We start from the raw sequence: 21,278 nt of genomic DNA, 5'->3' as shown, positions 1-21,278 counted from the left end.
TTAGCTTTCCAGTTAGCTTTCCAGGCTAACGCAACACTTTTTTCTACTCTACGGGGTATTGTGCTTCTAATAACAGCTGCACACACATCATTTGCAGCGCCATAAAAAAAACTGAAATTAAGCAACAACTGAAAATAACTAAACCACAATAAAAAAACAAAAAAAAACAACAACAATCCCACAATGCAATCAGCTAATAAAGCTCCAATTTTCTAACTTTCAGGCCTTTTCTCATTCAAGGCTGCAGCAGTCTACCGGGTTTCCGACGAAATTAAACGCCAAATTTAAAGCAAATTCACTGAATAATAGCTACGGAAGCTGCAAATTACTGTGCACTTCCATCTCTTACTGTTACATTAATATTAGGATCTGGGTATAAAGTGCTGCTGCTGGTGCAGAAGAAGAAGCGGTTACAGAAACGATAACATGGAAAACAGGATGGAAAGCTGATTTCTGATTTATTCATGTGTTGATTTAAATAATGTTACAGTTAGCACACTGCTTCATACTGCTTGGAAAATCTATCAGCGAAGGAAAATATAGGCGAGCACAAACGGCAGCGGGTATCTAAGCCTTAAGTTTCACAGGCATCTTCATTTATTTGTCAGTTCTCTTCCATTGCACCAACTTCCCCTTTCAGCCAAGCATTAATAGGGTTTCTGCAATATTTGGACGTTGTCCCAATTTACTTTTTCATGCACTGAAACGCAAGTGTACCACCCTGCAACCTCACTTTAGAGTTGCACAGCCTTCAGTCTTTTGTATACAAAATACAAAAGTCTTTCATGTAAAATATAAGTGAAAGCAGAAAGCAATTATTTGCAATGAACACCAATCGCCAGGTCACTTTTTTCATGTCATGTTACTTACCAAATTTGTAAGTGACATGTTTTAGTGAGATGTATAATTCTAATCAGAAGCGTGTATTCTGTCCAGTGAAAGGGAGGACGTGTCAGCATAGCAAGGCAGCTTAAAAAGACCTGGTAAGCATTACATTTTCTAACCAATCTAACCATGTGATTTCTATATATGAAACCTAACCAAGCAACACATTTAAAATGACACAAATCTGTGACGTGTATGACTTGAACCTCATCCTGAAGTATGAGCAGTGAGATCACTCGATGTATGAATGACCCCTCCAAACGCAGACGTTTTTTGCCTTTTGAAACTACAAAATATTGGGTTTTTAGCTCGATGGTTGAGCAGGTGACCCGTGTCACAAGGCTGAATGCAACGGCCTTGCTTTGCTGCCTCATGCACCTCGATTTCTTCGCGGCACTATGCAAAAAATACTGCCAGCCGCCACTGCTACCACTCAGCCTTCTGGTAGATACACCTATCGTATCAGTTTCAGTCGCCTTGTTCTCAGGTTATTGTTATCAAGATTTTCAGAAAACTTGACCGAGATTCAAACTCATCTGAGATCTTTAGTAGATAAAACACACCTATGGAAGTGTATCAGAATTGTACACTGCCTAATTTCTGAGTTCGCAAACTTGGGTGTCTATGCTGTCGGCCCGAGCGGCAGGGTGACAACAATACCTAATCGGCTTTTTACAGCAAAGCGATAAAATGGAAAAACAAAAACCCGAAACAAAAAAAACTACTTCTGTTCATACACATGAACACAAATCAATACTTATGCAAGCAGAGTCAGGAAAAGTTGTGCTCAAGAACATGAAAATAAAGACCGTGCCTATCCCATGAACTACCGTAAGACTTGCTTTTATTGACTTTGCACATATTCCAACAGCGCGTCATCGTAGTGAGAGAGAGTCCAGGTGCTAGGCTGGCCCTGCTGCTGTCCACAGCTGTCAACTGACACCACGCAATCCTGGGCAGCTGAAATCCTCCATCGAGCAAAAATAGCAAAGCACTTGTGAAGTTGAACAACTGGTCTCGGCAGTCCTTAAATGCAAAAAAGTGCTGTGATGCTACAACACAACGCTCCTTTTTCAGCTTTAAAAACGAGGAAATGACAAATGACACTTCTCAGCTGCAACAGCTCATATGCTGTTTTATAGCATTCGAATGACTTGCAAATCATTTCATGTTTATTTACACTTTTTTGTAAATGTAGTTGTAAAATGTTGAAAACGCTGCACGTAGCGCCTTTACCTGCAGGTGCTACGAGGGAAAAAAACAGACACATTTGCAGATGTTATCAGAAACCTGTGAGGAAAGTCAACTCAAACTGCGCAGCTTCAGCGAACGGAACCAGTTGAGGGTATATTATCCATCTCCTGCTGGCAGAGAGAGATATCGCTTCAGAGGCACGAGACAAACACGCCGAAACTCGTGCTTTGTGCTGTCAGTCTCCGGTAACGAGCAGAGGAACACGAGCGGTAAATGCGCATGGACGCAACACCTTTCACTGATTGATAACGCACCGTTAGCACATTAGCACACAACTGCACACCTGCCGAGACTGAAACGCCCGTCAGTGATAGCACAAATGCACACACACACACACTTCTGCTAATGACCGAGAGCACACATGAGCACACACACAAGATATTGTTCTCTCCTCATCATTAGCACATTTCCATGAGTGAGCGTCAACATGGTAGACACAGCTGCTGCAGATAACTCATCAACTTTGTCTCACAGCACACACACTTTCTTTAATGGCCTGCTGCCTGCGGAAGACTGATGACGGTTCAGGCTTGGTAGATGCATAGGAAAGGGAATGATAGAGCAAAATGGAGACGAGGGGAGGGGAAATGAAATCAAGAGAAAGGAAAGCGTGAGGAGAGAGATCAATACGGGGATGCCGGGACGAGGAAATGCACCTGAAGTCAACCTGGTTTGACTGATCTAAATCAGCTCGGATTGTTGTGAGAGAAATGCTGCAGCTTTTGAGGTGAGGGTGGGAAGTGAGCATTTGACAGACACATTAAGCTCAAACAATGATGTTAAAACGTGAATAAAACAAAAAAAATGAAAGACACGAAAACCTGCAGTGAAACATGAGAGATGTGAGGAGGAAACCTCTGTGCACAGCACGTTCTGCAGGAGTGAAGCCAAAGATGGCAACCACAATAAACATGTAATCATGAAGAAAATAACCACAAGTAGTGCTATATCAAGACTATAAAAATAGAATCAAAGCTCAACAGTGTTTTTTTTTTTCTAATGCGCGCTTTACTCAGGCGCAATAGATTGATAGATATAGATTTCTGCTGAATCAAAACAATCTCAACTGCTTTCACATTGCTTCAGCCACACTACATAATCTACATTCAAAGGACTCTTTAGACCTTTAGAGCTCTGAGAGAAGAAGAAAATTAGCTTTACCTGTCAAGTTAGCTCAACAACAGAAGGAATAAGGGCTCTCAAAAGCCTGCCATTGTTTCTATCCAAAAGCCCCAAACTTTTCTAGACATTAACGCCTCTGCATCGCCTAGAATGAAAATGTCACACACTCAGGTCAGACATTAAAAGCTGTTTACCCTCCCAGTTCTGAATGCAACCATCCGAGAATGCACGGCTTGCAAACTTACTACAGTATGTAATTGTTCCATTCACGCAGCATTTGCTAACTCTGTAGAATCCCCAGCTAGTCACATTGTGATACTGTTACGGACCAATCCCAAAAAGTTGATTCTGTTGATTCTGTTCATCTGGACGTAGCGTTTTCAGTGGGAGAAACGTTTCGTCACTCATTCAAGTGACTTCTTCATTCTCTTCATTGCTGACTGCAGGTTTCCCCAATCTTATAAACAGTACATTTGCATAGTGACTGAAACCAGCCCACTGAATGAACAATGGGCTGTGAGAGCAGTTTCTTGACCACTAATTTGCAAACTGTTGTGACCATTGATCAACAACCACTGTTCAAAGTCCAGGCCATTTACCATAGAGAGGCCTCCCAGCCCATTGTTCATTAAGTGGGCTAGGTTCAGTTATTGTGAAAATGTACAATAAGTCTGGGGAAACCTGCAGTCAGCTGAGACTGAAGAAGTCACTTGGATGAGTGACGAAACGTTTCTCCCACTGAAAACGCTACGTCCAGATCAACAGAATCAACTTTTGGGATTTACTTACCTGGATGATTGAGCATGCATTAAGACCTTACAGACCAATATAACCAAACATCAGTGATGTTACTCATCCAGTTTGCGGTTCATCTAAATCCAAGGGATTCTTCCTTTAAAACCTTTAGCACAGTTTGGGTTAAGACCTTTCCCATGATCAGCTTGTTTAAGTTTAAGTTAATTCAGTAGGAGTAGCGATTCTTGTGACCAATGGACATGTTGCCACAATGCTAGCTAATCAAAATGAATGTGGCTTACTTACTATGTTACTATATTACTAGGCATGTTTGGTTAAGTCGCAGAAAATGTCTACAATGGATAGTAAAAAAAAATAGGGACTTTTCTGACATTTAACTCTTTATCTATTGTCAGGCAGTGTCTATTTAGTTACTTTAGTGTTGTATGAATGGATGTGAGGGAAGTCTTTATCAGCAGGAGAAACTGTAAAACTTGTGAAAACACAGGTAAAGGTCCAAAATGCATGCCCTCCTTCCCATTTTCCAAAGCTGTCTATTGGGACAGGAGTCTACTGGAGTCTCTTCCTGGGCCGATTGTGGTCTCTGGTCCTTATGATTGACACCCCTGTTACACTGACTCAACCAAATTCTGTTTGTAGGGTTGTTTGATGAATCCAGACTAGACCCAATCTATCCAGCCTGGACCAAGCACGGAATTTACAAGTGTACTACACACAGACCTGACATGAGCTGACTCAGATTCCTCTGCAGTATTTTAATGTTTTTCAAAGGCATCTTTCACCAGTTCAATCACAAATGATACAAAAAAAGTCACATTACAATGACCGGTAATTCTCAGCTACAAAACACGAACACGTATGTTGTATATTCTGGACTGCCAGATAGCCTCAAGGCTGTTTCCCTCAGTAGATTTCACTCATTTCTGTAGTATGTGATCTTATTTTAGCTAAGTTCACAAAAAGAATAATTTGAATGTTCTTCATCATGATAAATCAGAAATATCACACCTCGTAGAGTTTCGCTACAACAATATGATTTGTGAACTTTCCTGTTATTCAAAAATGACTTAACAAGTCTTGCTTTTCCTCCTGAACCCACAAACAAAGCTTGTTTCTTCACACCTCTTTAAATGATTTCCTGCTTTCTTTAAATGCAGCCCAGAGTTTTCTAGCACTTTCTTCTTTCTTTGACTGTAAAGAGTCCCCCTGTCGAACGGCCTGGCGTTTCGGGGAAACATGAGGTCAAATCAATAGAAACTGAGTTTGACGGCTCCAATTAACCAACACCGGTGAAGTCGAGGAGACAGAATGACTCCGAATTAGGCCCTGAGACTGTGTGCGTGTGTGTTCATGCATGTATGATAAACAGCTTATGTAGAGTAATTTCATCAGAGCAGATCAATAATACACATTGGTGCCCTTTGTGGATCCTGGGAGTTAGCCACTTTATCATACATTACCTATAAATTACAGGGAGTAATATTTTAAAGTGCTCTGCTGAACGCTGCAACTGCAAATCATGAAAGAAGCTTTTAAGGGGAAAAAAATGTTTATTCACTGTTCAAACTACTTTTAAAATGTCACCATTAATACTCTGAAAGGCGATATACAACCACTTGCTTTGTGTGTCGTTGCTTCGTACTTGAACGCAGGAACAGTAAAAGTACCACCAAGAAATATTTTAACCATCAATCTTTTCATTGATTTTCAAATGTATATAATGATAGCGAGCGTCAAAAGAAGCTTAACATTTATTAACTCAAAACTAAATTAATGTCTTACAGGCAAATCAGGAGTCTGGCTGAAAGAGTATTGTTCATCATTTGATGACAGATACTGATGTTTAGTCAGAGTCATTATAATGGATTGGATTTATATAGCGCTTTTCTAGACACCCAAAGCGCTTTACAATACCACTATTCATTCACTCTCACATTCATACACTGGTGGAGGCAGCTACAGTTGTAGCCACAGCTGCCCTGGGGCAGACTGACAGAGGCGAGGATGCCATATCGCACCATCGGCCCCTCTGGCCAACACCAGTAGGCAAGTAGGGTAAAGTGTCTTGCCCAAGGACACAACGACCAGGACAGAGAGCCCAGGGATCGAACCGGCGACCTTCCGGTTACAGATGCGATTCCCAACCCCCTGAGCCACGGTTGCCCCATTGTGAGGAATCAAACATCTGAGAAACAACCGCACATAGTTAAACACATGAACTCTTATCATGTGCAGAAACGTCGATTTATCTGCCCTAGTTCACAAAGCTTTACAGTAAAGGAAATGTCACTGTGGCACTACTGAGGTTTCTCACGTGACGTCAAGCGCACATTATTCAGAGTTGTTCGCCATATTGGATAGGTACTGTAAAAAACAAAGTGTAATCCCTGGATAGCTGAGAGTTTGTAATAAAGCCCTTTGATTCCATTGAAAGTACGATCAGAGCAATATGTTGGCAACCAAAGAAATCGCAAGGAGTTTTTTTGCCAACTGTTTGGGGAATGGATTTTTTTCTCTAGTGATGGGTGGTTTGCAGGGTGTCACTGACCGGTATGTAGATCTGCCTGACTTGAACTTTAGCAGTCACTTTGTAGCAGAAGATACTGTTTTTCCCCCTCACAACTGGTGGTTGCCAGATGGTTGCAGACCAGTCTCTAGGTCTATATGATTGGGGTCACAATAATGGTCATACATCTAAAATGGCAAACAAGTTAACATTGCGTGGTTAGTGGTCGTGTGTTTGTAAAACGTCAGTAGGCCATGACTGGGCACAAAATATAGTAGTTATAGACCTACTACAGCACATTCTTTGATTTGGGTGTACTTGTTGAGTCCCGGTCTCAGTCACACAAGGCTAGAGAGCAGTTATGACCTCTCATTCGCCATCACCAACTGACCAGTTAATTAGTCTGTGCTTTCCTGTCTTTGATAAGCGTTGCGTTTTACCAGCGTGGCGGTAAAGAAGAGGGTCAAGGTACTAATCTCAGGTTTACTTGTGTGAAATTATTTTTAACCTGAATTGTTTTATCAAGTCATAACTTAACTTATTTAGTTACATTAATAATATTAATACCCAGTAATAGAGTTTCCACAAAATTGTATTTCTCCTTCTACAAATTTAGCATCCTTAGTACATTCTTACTACAGCTGGGCACATACTGAGGCCACTTCCTTTTAAGTTTGTCATGCTTTTTTATCATCAACCTCTTCGTGCATAAATGTAGGTTAAATCTTTTGGGATTGACATTTTGGAGTTTTTTGTTGTTTTTTCTTAATGTGTGTGAATTTTAACTTGTCGTTTGTTGATAAATAAATCATGGTTTTACTTTAATTAATGTTCACGGGATTATAATACGAAGTAAGCACAATATACTTAAAATATCTTTTTGTAATCAGGATTACATAAACCTAAAAAGAGTCAGTCGTGCTGAGCTGGCTATCATCTTGGTAAGTCAAACAAAGTTCTGGCTATGAGGGCTTTCAGCTGGTACCAAATAACCAACTGCAAATATGAAAAATCCCTAAACAAATGTGAACCAACAAATATATAATCCAGGCTAAAAGGCACACATTTGCTAGAGCCAAACCAATCACTATCACTGTTCTACATAGAAACTTCTGTACTCTCTCACAATATAAGGCCCTTCTGTTCTTTATCTTGCTGCTGTAATCCAACAATGTTGTTGTGGGATCAATGATGTAACGTACCTACCTAATTGCTCCATCATTAAGGCCCAGGCAGATCTGACTGTATTTCTCGATGTTTATTCCAAGAAATGAATACATTGCTTAGATGTTTCATTACAGTTAAAAGACAGTTTTAGCTGGCTTGGCTGTGTGCACAAGAAACATTTCCAACTAGTAAATAGGCTTTGCTAATCCTACATAAAATGAATAAGTGGTCTAAAAGGAGTTATTCCTCTGTTTCAGGACTGTGTCACTGCTTTCAACAAATAACATTCATGGGGTATAGATGCTTTCTGGAAACTAAAGACAATCCTGCTATCTACACATCGAGAAAAGTAACGGCATTCTCCAAGTGAATCGAACCTTTTTTTTTCTCAGTCTTTTACCTCACTGAAACCTTCCAGAACTTAAATCGGGATTTAAATTGGCAGCTAGCAGGGGACAAGCACGTAACGTGTATCATGAAAGCTTTAAAGGAGGAGAAGAAAACCCGAAAGCCGGGTTAAGTAGCTGAATATACAAAAACGAGCTGATCAAATGTCCTAAATGTTGAGGTAGATAATGCAACGACTAGGGCTGTTCAATATAACGATATATATCGGATGACGATATAAAAACATCTATCGTTTCATTTTACGCTATCGTTTGTTTCGTGGTGTCGCAAAATAAACTGTTTACGGCAATATTTTTTCATCATTTTGATGGTCATTGTAGTGGCTATATTAATTTCTTAAAGTTCTCTCTTTCTCTTATATTTTATATAACCACACTATGAACAGACAAGTGTCTGTGTTTATGCGTTGTCGTTAGCAACAACGACGGTAACACCATCGCGTGTCCGCTTGTTTATGTTCCACATAAACCTTTCACAATAAAGCTCAAGATCCTGTTGAGACTTTTCAAAATAAACTGAATCTCGTGAAAGAGCAGATTATTTACGGATGAGAAGCAAAAAAGAGCCGCCAGGTGCTAGAAAATAAACCTTAGACTCAAACGTTAGAACAGGCTTTTCCCCGCAGCACGCCGTGTAATAAATACAAAGAAAACGGCGGCCTTTACAACTTATGTCTAAAAATGTATAGTTTCATGCATCGGTTAAAACACTCAACTCCAGGTACATGACGCGCAGCTGGAAACACTTCACGCAAGTCGAGCTGCCAGAGATTCACAGAATTTACAGAAAATGTTAAATTTTTGTGATTTATATCGATATCGGGACGATAGATTTCTTATATCGGGATATGAGAGTTTGGTCATATCGCACAGCCCTAGCAACGACCACGTGTTTTTTTAAGCCTTAAGGATACAAACAATGTGTTTTGAGCAATCTTTGTACCAGTGACTGAATAACACATTTTAAATAGTCAAGCCGCCTCCTCACCAGTCCTGCCAACCTGTTGTAACGGTAAATATGGATATTAGAGCCTGCTGTTCGCTGTGTGGATTTCTTATATAACCGACTCTGGATGTGTTTCCACTCTGCCTCCACCTCTCTCCCTCTTACACTTGCTAATTCTCTCCCCTTTGTCCATCTTCATCTCTCTCTCCTCTCCCCGTCTTTTTCCATCTCTCCCTCTCCCGTGTTGAACCGAACACTTCTGCATCTGTATCGCATCAAGCCGAGGGCACAAATCAAAGCACAGCACACAGACACACAACACCGGCCGTCCCACACGCTCGTGCACTCTCCTAAAGCCATGTCTGTCACCCCCCCCTCTCTATCCATCCACACACATCTATAACTTGTCCTCATCTCCATTGCAGTGAACACCCACACAGATTTCTGCACTGGGAGCGAGATGCAGATAAAAAAGAACAAATATAGTGGGTTTGATTCCAGCAAAGCATCGTGCAGGAAATCCACAGGAATAGGAGCGAGGGGGGGAAAAAAGAAGAAGTGTTACCTGTTAATCACCACTCTAAAAGCCAGAAATACGACTGGTTACATAATCTGAAGTGGCGCTGCTGCTATTTTAGAAGGAAAGGGTTTTGGTTAAGAAGTTACCAATTTTAGAAATTCTAGAAAATATTTGGATGTTAGGAAAGGGACAGGATGTGACGTGATCACTCCAAAGGAGGGGAAGTCACAGCAAGAAATTACAAAAGAATAGGGAACAGACAAATGAGAAAGAAGAGGAAGGTAGAGAGGAGACGAAGGTGAAAACCTAATGACGGGACTGGCCTTTTCTTTGCACGTTTATGAGTGTGTGTGTCTTTGTCTACTTTCATAACATAACATAACAGTTGGCGGCCTACTCAAAACGTAAGTGGTAGTGCTACATACACACAAACACACAATTCACAGAAGCCTTTCTGCTTCATTCTCTTCCTGTGTCTCCTTTATCCTCCACACAGTAAATGTGAGTACTGCAAAGAGGAGGAGGAAGAAGAGGAGGTGGAGGAGAATAGGATTGGGAAAATAAAAAGAGGAGAGTAAAGAAAGAGTGCGAAACCTTACGTAATTGAGCCTGGAGGTAGACAAGGACAAAAAAAGAAGGAAAGACAAAAAGAAAGTAAGAAAATCAGAGATCGCTCGCAGAACGCAGACACATTGAGTTACAAACAGAACTTTTGCAACAACATGTGACAAAAAGACAGCTGACAGCGCAAAACTTAAAAGCCACCACATCCAGCAGTTTTTGTTTCTCACAATTTAACATCAGATGATAATTTCCCTCAAGAGAACTGCTCCCTGTTCCAAAGATGCTGCTGCCTGACCATCCTGTGGTGAATTAGAAAACCAGAAATCCATTGTGCAGTGGAAACAGGCAAATCAAAGTAAATCTGTGGTGGTAAACAGTTTGTGGCTCTACTCACTAGCATAACATCTTAATAGTGCCAGGTTTTGAGTAAAGGGAGGCCAGACAAAGAAAGGTTGGGGGGAAAGAAACAAGTTAGTTAGCTAGCAAGCTTTTCTGTATCTGACTTTTTCCCATTGCCTCTCAAAGACAGGCACATCTGTCAAGGTTGTCACACCATAGTGCGTAGAAAAGATGGGCATGCCTTCCAGGTATAAAAAGCTATCATGAAAGTACGTGTAACTTAAATTTCTTTGAATAATATTGTCATGTTCATCCATTTTCTGCCGCTTATCCAGGTTTAGGTCGCAGGGACAGCAGTCTGAAAAAAAAGCTCAACCCTGCCACCTCCTCCGGCTAATCTGGGGCGACAACGAGGCGTTCACAAGACAGTCGAGAGACTATCCAGCGAGTCTTCGGTCTCCCAGTAGGAATACCTCACCTAAGAGGCACCTCAACTGAAACCTTTTGATGTGGAGATGCTTCGGTGCTTAGTGCATCAGGTGGCCATCAAAGGTGGAGGCCCTGGTGTTCTCACCCCCGGCTTCAAGAACTGGCTATAATTCTTGACCTCTGTAAAAAATTTTCCGATGACTTCATGTGCTCAATTGGCCGTTTCAGATAAAATTGAATAAAATTAAGTTCACATAATTATTAGAGCCAGAAAGGAGGATTATCCAGGATATGTTAGGTGGCTAACAAGTCGTCAATCAAAAGTGCAGTGCCCTCAGTTTCACAGTCCAATCTACCAATCAACTATTGAACTGTTTTTTAGGGTTTTTATACTTTCATTTTGAAAAATATCTCCATTCAAATGAAAGCGAAAAAAAATTGCTGTCACATGCTGTCAAGAGCATGCCAAAGAAGCAAGTGGTGAAATAGCCCTAACCATGTAGATGTCACAATGCTGGAACACCGCAAACGCTAACAAAATGAAAGTGGATATATGAATTCTCTTGCATAGCTTCTCCTTTCTTTTTGTTTCACTTTTTTAAGCAAAAATGCCACATTTTTTAAGACACAACACGCTGAACAATCCTTAGCAACTAACGTTGATTTAATCTTTTCAAGATCTCAAGTGAGCCATCAGCCTGCAGCTAGGCCGATAAACATGTAACCACTGTTTCAACAGCTTCCCAAGATAATCAACAATGCTCAACAAATAGCTGCCCTCTGTGGAGAGAAGTGAAGATGTCTTATTGAGATAAGGTTGCAGAAATGCCTGCATGCACAGTGTACTGCAGCTGAAATAAAATGCAAACAGTTCCTGCAGTCATCGTATACTCATATAGCACAGGGTCTAAATGTCAGCAATTTAGACTGAAAAAAGCTTTTAAGATGTTAATTGATGGTAATTATTTGCCTTGAAATAGATAAATTACTACATGAAGCACGTTAAAAATGTGTCTTTTTTCATTATCAGATGCAGTATTGATGACCTATACTGAACTGTTACCGTATCCTTAGTAGGGCTGAACGATATATCGCATTTGCGATAATATCGCGACATGATCAAGTGCAATTTTCTAACCGCAAAGGCTGCGATTATACTCTGGACATGTCCAAATTCATGGGCTGCATCCTCCTGAGGCCGCATTTGTAGACCGATTACGTCACAGCGACGCGCCAAAGGCTGTCCAAATTACTACCATATCCCAGAATTCATAGCGCGGCCCAGCCAAACTCCAGTTTCCAGCAATGGCGGCCGCTACTAAGTTTTAAAATTACTCATACTAATCTTTCTGGGTCACAAAATAAACTTTTAACATATTTTCAGGCGAGAAAGTAGTTGTGTAAACATCAAATATCTGCTCGGTTTATCAAGATATCCCATATTTGCAAAAGTGCTTCGACGTTTTCAGAGGCGTCTGCTACCCACCAGCTCGACAGCTAGCCGGGAGCTCGAGGGTTACTGATGCGGCCGAGAACGGCACAACTCCCGGCACATCATTTTCAGATCACCGCGGAGTTTCGCTGCTCGGGTTAAACGTAATATATAAGTCACTTAGACAACCTAAAAATGTTATTGTTGGGCTTTTTTCAGTGTTTTGTTTGTTCGTGAGTAAATCGGTTTGGCTGAGATTAAAGTTATTAGATTAGATAAAATAAAACTTTATTAATCCCCCGGGTGGGTTCCTCCTTGGTTTTCACACAGCTGACTAAACGTCAAACAGAAAACTTATTAAACAGAAGTATGAGACAGTCGAGAATTTACACCAGTGTCTGGTTATATTTTAGATAGCAAGAAGCAGACGGCCGAGTTTATTAAACTCCACCGAGACAGCGGTGACGCTAATCAGAACTAGACCGTCCAATTTCACGCCTTTAAACTTTAAAGGCGTGTTTGTGTGTGTGTTTATACAATTGCTATTATGTTTGCACTTTATGTGTAATGTTACTGACTGCAGAGATCAGTAAGATGTGTGTATTTTTATTTATTAGTTTTATTTATTTAATATTATTTTTTAATTGAATGACTGTCTAGTAGTTCACAGATGTCGAAAAACTGAGTGTGGTAAAGCCACTGATTTTTTTTATGTATATTTCTGCAATCTGCACATTGTACTGACTTTCATTTTAATGTTTACACCAGGGTTCCTTGTCAGCACTTTATGCTCAGATGTTTGTAAGCTAAAAATAAACTATTGTGTATGTTCAAATATACTGTTGTGATTGAAGAAGTTAAATAAAAATGTCAGTCATCAATTCATGCATCACCTCATGTCATCATAACAGAGGTCTGTCTTCCAGGAAAGAACAGTTTAAAATTAATGTAATATAGTATTGGCCATACTATATGATGTATTGCTTGTCTTTGTTTAATAATACAGAAGACAAAGACCTTAAAAAATAATCGCATATCGCATCGCAATCGCAATATTGGGGCAAAAAATCGCAATTAGATTATTTTCCATAATCGTTCAGCCCTAATCCTTAGTGACGCATCGTTTATGTGGTTCTAATTTATGCTACTTACTGGCTGAAATATGTGAAGCTGCAGTATGTTCACTGAATTGTCTATCTGACACAAAAAGTTAATAGACTTCCACTTTATATTTACTAAATACAGAAGCAAAATTATGGAGAAATAAAGAGCAGAGTCAAACAGTATGACCCTGGCAGCTTGTATTGGCCCTAACCGTCGTAGTAATCAGTTCTAAATACAGTTCAGAGTTTCTTCAGAGTCTGTTTCTATTTTAGTCAGGTAGTTGGTTAGATAAATTAAACCTCACTAAATTTAGAAACCGTCATCTTTACTCTAAAGAGCTGTGTGAACAGAAATGCTGTCACAGCTCTGCTGAAACTTCACGTCCCAACAGCTGGCTTTTATCTGTTGCTGGTGGATATTAAGCACCGTAGAAACGAGGGAAACAAGCTATTTAGAGATTGAAGATTTTGGTTTTGTTTGAAGGGTATTTGAGCATGTCATTATACTGATATGAATGTACCATTTACCAATAATGATAACAATATCAGACATGAGAACTAAAGACTGAGAAACACAGGAAATGGAGAACAGGACATGAGATATAACAACCGCTCAAATTGTGGTTTATGAAGTACACCCATCTTTGCGCCCAGGCTACAACTTTAACACCGAAAGAAAAGAAAAAACCTGCACACATACAAAAGGGTTTGTCTTTTTTCAGAGAGCATTGGGTTTAGTTTCTGAAAAGCCTGCATAAACAAGCCAGTCCAAGACAAAAACTGAAGTCAATTCACAAACAGCAGAATTACCGCCTTGTCAACTAGTCAAGTTGCATTTCACCATCTGTGGAGACTTCAACCTTTGGATATAAAATGTCTTTGTTTCACATTATGTCATGATTAGCATATCACCAAAAACAATACTTGCGGTACCATTCAATATCAAAATTCCAAGAATTTGTTTGCTACTTTAAATGCCGATACACCAGTAATTCTTGAAATCAGGTGGGTAGCATACAGGTACAAGTATTTTAGGCTATCCTTACATACTTAAGAACTAGGAAGCCCTAAATATCTGGTATTGTGACAGGTCTAATTTTAATTTGTCAAGTTAGCTAATTTTATGTGTTTATTTTTTCCAGACGCTGCACTGATCTTGACCTGTGAACATGAAGTCAATAAAAGTTGATTCTGACTTCACGAACATGGGCCAGATTTCAGGTCACTATGTTCATGAACCTTTTAACCGCTGTACCCAACTAAAACAAGCTGTTGCGTCATGTAGCTGCAACAGGCTGAGGGGACTTGGGTCCCCTTAGTTATCATTGGTCTTTCAAGTCACCATAAAGAGCACAAAGGAAACAACTTTGTTAGAAGAGAAACACACAACAAGGACTTCTAATTTTACTCTCACTAATGAACATAGAGGGACAATCTAATGAACATTTACCTAATTTATGTTCACTTTTTGAGCTCGTCTGCAGGTCTACTATAACATAAGTCATTGCCATGCAGTCATAAATATCAAGGTTTGACCTACATAAATGTATATATATTTTACCCGGAGCCACAGGAAATGTATTTTTTTTACTTGTTTTGTTAACTGTGCTATTATTATTTCACACATAACACTGTTAAACGATCAGAAATAGTATGAAAATGCACAGCTAACTAGGCAAAGTTAACCGCCAAAGGCCTGTGTGGAGCCTTGAATATGTAGGTTTAGCTTGAAAATCTCATGAGTTAACTACCAGCATATCCCCTGCTGATCGTACAGTGCATCTAAAGCTGGTCTTTAAACCCAAACATATTTAATTAACACCACAGTCTCCACAGTGAAATGGAAATGACCCGCCCTTTGTTTCTGAGAGCTACCACAACATCTGTATGATTATTTAGCGAATCACCGCCGAGGAACTGAATTAACCTAATGGTGTCAGGAAGTCATGTCACAGTTGATGAGAATTAGCACCTCCTTAACAAGTGTGCCGACAGACCGCAGCTCTAACAAGGCAGGTAATAGGCAGGGGACAAACTGAAGCAAGTCAAATGAAGCAGACAAGGAAGCACTGATGTAGTGATGGCGTTCAGCTATAACACACGCAAAAGCCATAAAAAATAGAGGAAGAAAAGAGACATTTTGGCAAATAACAAACTCAGCCAAAATCACCCAACACACGCCTGCATGCACTCAGAGAAATGAAGGGACACACAAGCTCATTAATCCTCTCAACCTATTGTTGTCACTGAAGCATAATCCTGAAGTCGATGACTAGCTTAATCTACAGCAAGTCATGTGACTCTAGTTACACAAACTCTAATCATCTCACACTTGCACACAAACAACCAGCAACCGAACCAGCAGCAATTTTTGTTTCATCCAATGAGAAACGATCTACACATCTTTAAAGCCACATTTTGGGCACATTTTAGCTGTTACTTTCAATATCACAGCAATTAAATGTGACGTTTTAGGATTCTGTCATACCAGGCTGGAGAGACTGGTCAGCAACCTGCTGGCAAGCACATATCATTGGAGGAAAAATGTGCACTGCCCCCATCGGTTGGCAAGTGCTTGCTGGCTGGCACTGAATTGAATCGGTCAAAAAGACATTGCTGCAGCAAAGATGTCCTTATGATTGGTGTGGTCTCCTGTACTTTACATGGAAAACGCCGAGTTAACCTCGCACACTCCACATTTACTCTTCAAGAGTAAATGAAGTTGCTGAGTGTTTACGCGCAACCCTGCGCTTTCCATTGGTGACGTTGGCAATTTTCACCTAGCCAGCAGCCTGTAACCACTCACCACCTGGTCAGGGAATACATATTTTTCCCTAGTAACCTTTGGTTGTGTCTTTCAGGAAATAAATGAAAAATGTTTTTCATAAGTTTATTTATGTAATAAACTGCAAATTTTTCTCACTATATGTCTATATAAACATATATATGTCTGTATGTACCCTCGTTCCTCCTTAGCTAGCATATACCAATCACGTATACGGCAGTTTTTAACATCTATGTTTTTTTTCCCTAAATTTATTACAGATATCAATTGTTTAAATTTGTCTGTATGCATTTGTTTCATGTGCCACATTCCGTGCGCGGCATCCAAATACGTAACGTAACGTTCACAAAAAACTTTTGTTTGACTTACCACTGAAAATGAAAATTTTTAAAATGTGCTGCAGGTTTTTGCTAGTATAGAATATGTATGCAGATAGGTTTATGACTTAAGAATGGATGCTCTGGTGAGAAGTAATTCAAGTATTTTGGAATAATTCTTAGTTCGTTTTCTCTAAAAAAAAAAAAATATATGTATACGTAAATGACACAAGTAATTTAATTTTCTTTTTTTCATTGCTTTTAAGCTTTTGTCTTGTGTTTTATAGGTTATATACCCTTCGGTATGATTTAACCGTACCTTGTACTTTCAATTGTTTAATTTTTTTTTTAATCCAATCATCTAAACTGGATGATGCATGTGAAAAAACAGGAAAATATTTTGCAGATTAACAGACTTTTTTGCTTTTATTTCAGTATATTTTCATTTGAGTTTTTATTAATTTTAATGTTAGTTTTAATCTTTTTAATTATTATTGTATGGAGGGCATATGTCAGAGACAGGACTATTCCTCCATTATACCTCTTTATTTTTTAGTTCAGTTCTTTTCCAAATAAGTTTAAATTTTTTTTTTCAAAACACTACTTATTATTTTTATTTTGGTTATCTACGTTCTAGTCTTGCTGATAACGCTAAACAAAACACACACACACACATATGTTAGTGTATATAAGTGTCGAGTGAGATCAGCCAATCAATACTAGACTGTTATCCAATCCTATTGTCTGCAACAGAAACAAATGAGGCATTATGGGATGCCATTCCCATGACGACAGGGATAGCAGGTATCCTGTGTCTTCTATTGATCTGAGTGTGTTTTACAGCTGCGGGTCAATACAGGTAATGGATAATGATTTACACACACACGCACGCACGCACACACTCATACAGAATAATAATTTGCACATTAATCACTCTGTTGATAATGATGCATTTCTCTTTATTGCTATTAGCTCATCAATAACTAACGACACACACTTCTGTGTATGTGTTTAAATGCCAGTAACAGGATACTATCAAGCCATCAATATCTTACTGTAAGAGTGAGTCCAGAGGCCAATAACATCTACCAGAAGTCCAGTAAGAAAGGGAGCTCTTACTGCTGTCATTGATTTGAACACTGCTCATGAGCACAGTGGCGGTAAGAGAGGAAAATGACGCAGGCAGGAAACAGACCAGGCGTTAGAAGGAAGTTAGCTGACCTCAGAGGAGAGGTCGGATGAGAGGTCTGATTTAACGGTTGATAAAGTTGCGACAGAGACAGTCACACAGAGAAAAGGCTGCTAAAGATGCAAGGTAGCGGTTAACGTCCCTTCACATACATTTGATTATCATATGCGAGGCCTCCGAGAAAGGCAAGGGTCCTTCATACCCACATGCACATGCCCACATTTCAGTGATAAGTCTAAACTTTGTGCAGGTTCTTCAATAAGTAAGCAGCTCAAATGTTTAATCAGGGTTATCAACATGGCCCTGATCGGAAATTCCATGATTTTTCCATGAATGTTCTCTAACTGAAGAGCGCCTGCCTGAATCCAAAAATATTACCGCACTCTGGTTCGCTAATGATGATTTTTACCTCAGAGGAGTCAGGTCGAGAATGGATAAAGTTCAGAAAAGCTCTTAAAAGCACTGCAACGTGTCGAGAAAGGTTAAAAAAAAAAGCAGCTGGATCCATCATCTATGATACAGATTCACTAATATTACCTCATTTCTTTCTGTGTCAAAAACAAGCTCTTCTACCTGCTATAATCCCACCTACACACACATACACCATTTCCTCCTACCTTGGCCCTTATCTGTCCCGAGGTCGAAACTTTGCGGATCAGCTTGTGTGACGTCTCTTCTTGTTCTCCATCGCTGTCTGATGACTCTTCACCTGCTTCACCGGGCTGCAAGAAGAGGAGATAAAATCACCAAAAATGAATGTGAGATCAGGAGCCGTAAAATGTCCTCATTTCAAACTGTAGTGGAAGCGTTCAGCCACTGATTCAGCAGTTTGGCTGATGGGCTTTTTACTCAGAGCAACATTTTATGGTAAACTTACGTAAAATCCCACCGTCACCTACACAGAAAAAGTAAAAATGGACCGATAGTACAAATTTTTGGTATCGACCAAGTAATCACCTAATCATAGAAACTCAGGTAGCTCTTACAGCTCTTTAAAAAAAATAAAGCAATATTAATTTTATAGGAGTTAAAAAAACTTTAAAAAAATGCTGCTCCAATGATTCAGGGTTTTTTTTAGCATGAATATTTTCAAAATAAAAGACACTAACTGTAAAAGATGTACCTAGACTACATAAGTGCACTTTAGGCACTCGCTGATCTGAATATTTGCATATACAACAGAAAATGTCAGCATAGGCACGAGATTTTTTTGGGTACCGGAAGGTTTCTGGTTTGTAGCCTGAGTGCTACTGACCAATCACATTTGAGCAGGATGTAGCTGCAGGCGAGTAAGCTGCCTGTGGTGAACAAAAGAGGTTCTGCATTCACTGAAACGCAACGTAAAAAAAACAAACAAAGATGACTGAGCTTTACGTGTACGCACCATCGTGGAGCGAGTAGTTTTAACTTCTTAAACAAAGCCACCACCCCAAAAAAACAAGAACGTCACCTCCTCCTCCCCAGTGGGAAATCTGAGCCTGCTGCAAAGCTTTTCCGCGAGTCAAGAAGTCAGGGATGTCAAATTCAGTACATGTCGCTGATACTCTATAAATGTGTGGGAAAAATGATAAAGTGAGGAGGTCGGGGCGGATGGATGTAGTCGTTTTCTTTCAGCTGCTCCGTTTAGGGTCTTCTCTGTCACACTAACCCTCCGTGTGTTCTCCTTCACTACATCCTCTGAGATCTTCCTCTTCTCCTCCTGCCTGAAAGCTCCATCTTCAGCACCCTTTGTCCACTATATTCTCTATCCTGCACATGTCCCTCTGATGTATTCATTTCTAATCCTGTCTTTGGTCATCAAAAACACAGTTTAACGGCTACATTTTCTTACTTTGTGTTCCCATTCACACATTTCCCGAATCTTTCTCAGAGTTTATCCACACTGATCCCTGCAGAGTGGACATCTCCCCGTGGCTGCTTCCTTCCAGGGTAACTTTGTCACATATAGTGAAGGTTTATACTCGCTGCTCAAAGGGGCTGTTAATAATTCCTGTATTTAAAGGCTGCTCCATGCAGATGAGGTATCTCGTTTAAAAGCACGTGTCTTCTTTCACCTGCAGGTCGAGATTAGTCAAGGCTTTTGTTATCTCGACACGACCCGAGGTAAAAGACTCTCGCTAAGGGATTGTATTACTTATAAATTAGGGCGTGTAAGTTGACTAGTCCCATTGTTAAAAGTGTAGAGTTGTTGTTTTTTTGTATTTTTACCCCTTCTGAAAGGGAAAGGAAAAGAAAGTGGAAGCAAAACCTGTTGAGGAGCCCCACCTATACTTTCACAATCTCTCTCTCTTTCTCTTTTTTTTTCCAATTTTAGCTTTAAGTGTGAAGAAGAAGTGGACTGTACTCACAATATGAGTCCTTTCAGAGTCTTGCGGTGATCCCAGCGACTCCCCAGCCCCCGCCACGTACAGGACGTTGGGGTTCAGTTTGGACGCCATCACGAATTTACAGAGAAAGGAGAGGAGAAGGAGTAGGAGGGCGAGGATAACAAAGAAGAAACAGAGACACGGGTGTGAAAGGGGTGAGAGAGATGGGTGAAAAGTTGCAGAAGATGTGGAGGGGTGGGGGGATGAGAGAGGAGAGGAGGAAGGGAAGAAGGGTGGAGTTTGGCAGGTGAAAGCCGGGCTGAGAAGAGAGATGATGAGGAACGGGACAGCAGCGGCAGCAGCAGGATCTGGGACGCCACGCTCCTGCCGAACTCTATCCAGGGCCAACTCTGGAAAAGACGGAGAGATGAATTATTGATCAACAGAGAAAAGCTCGGGTTTTTTTGGCAGGGGGAGGTTGTCTCTCTCTTTTTTGCTGGAAGTTCCCAACATGTATAAACAAAGTGTGGCTTTCACAGCTGATTAATTTGCCTTCCTCCTTCCATGGCAGGCTTTCAGCTGACAGTGCTACAGACACAATGCACACGGCGCTTCTGTTTCTCGGTTCCTCTTTGGGTCTTCCTGTCTCCGAGCGTTAAACACTTTGAGGTTTACGGTGTTTTGGGGGTTTTTTAGGGCCCTTTTAGGCAAGTCACACAAAGTCAAACAATTATAATAATACATACAGCGATGATTGGGAGGTGGAGACAGAAACATGCTTCATCACCAGCCTCTGCGTATCTCACACACAACGTGTTTTGGCATGCAGCAGTGCCGGGAACACACACCCTTAAAGTCAATATATATATGTGTGTGTGTGTGTGTGTGTGTGTGTGTGTGTGTGTGTGTGTGTGTGTGTGTGTGTGTGTGTGTTTCCTTGATTACGACTTGGACAGATTATTCAAAAACCTGTCTGCGCATCTTTCACCTCTCTGCCGCCCCCGGTGACACCAAAAAACTTGCACACATAAGCGCTCAAAAACACACTTCAGCACAAACGCTGAAGAATGTGTGTGTGTGTTTGTGTGTGCGTGTGCGGGCTTTTCCTTTTGAAAAAGCCGATCAAACTGCGCTGCTGTGGCTCACATGTTTCAGGGAGCCGTACACGCAGACGGATGCACGCACAGCGGGCTTGCTGGAGCCGAGCGCAGACCATCCATCAGCCGTGTCTGTCCTCGCTGTTTACCGCGG

General features: G+C 40.5%; 1 protein-coding gene across 2 annotated transcripts in view; it reads right to left on the bottom strand.

Annotated features, from left to right (window-relative positions):
- Nucleotides 1-21,278, bottom strand: part of LOC113019099 (diacylglycerol kinase delta) — a 92,428-nt gene that overhangs the window by 70,419 nt on the left and 731 nt on the right. For both annotated transcript variants that reach the window (XM_026162619.1, XM_026162620.1), the window contains exons 2-3: nucleotides 20,070-20,437; nucleotides 18,339-18,443 (exon numbers count right to left, since the gene is read on the bottom strand). In XM_026162619.1, the coding sequence (XP_026018404.1) occupies nucleotides 18,339-18,443; nucleotides 20,070-20,159 (195 nt within the window). In that variant the 5' untranslated portion in view covers nucleotides 20,160-20,437. The remainder of the gene's footprint in view (nucleotides 1-18,338; nucleotides 18,444-20,069; nucleotides 20,438-21,278) is intronic.

This window comes from Astatotilapia calliptera, chromosome 3, assembly GCF_900246225.1.
Source record: "Astatotilapia calliptera chromosome 3, fAstCal1.2, whole genome shotgun sequence".
NCBI lineage: Eukaryota > Metazoa > Chordata > Actinopteri > Cichliformes > Cichlidae > Astatotilapia > Astatotilapia calliptera.
This window is presented reverse-complemented; position numbering and strand designations above follow the sequence as displayed.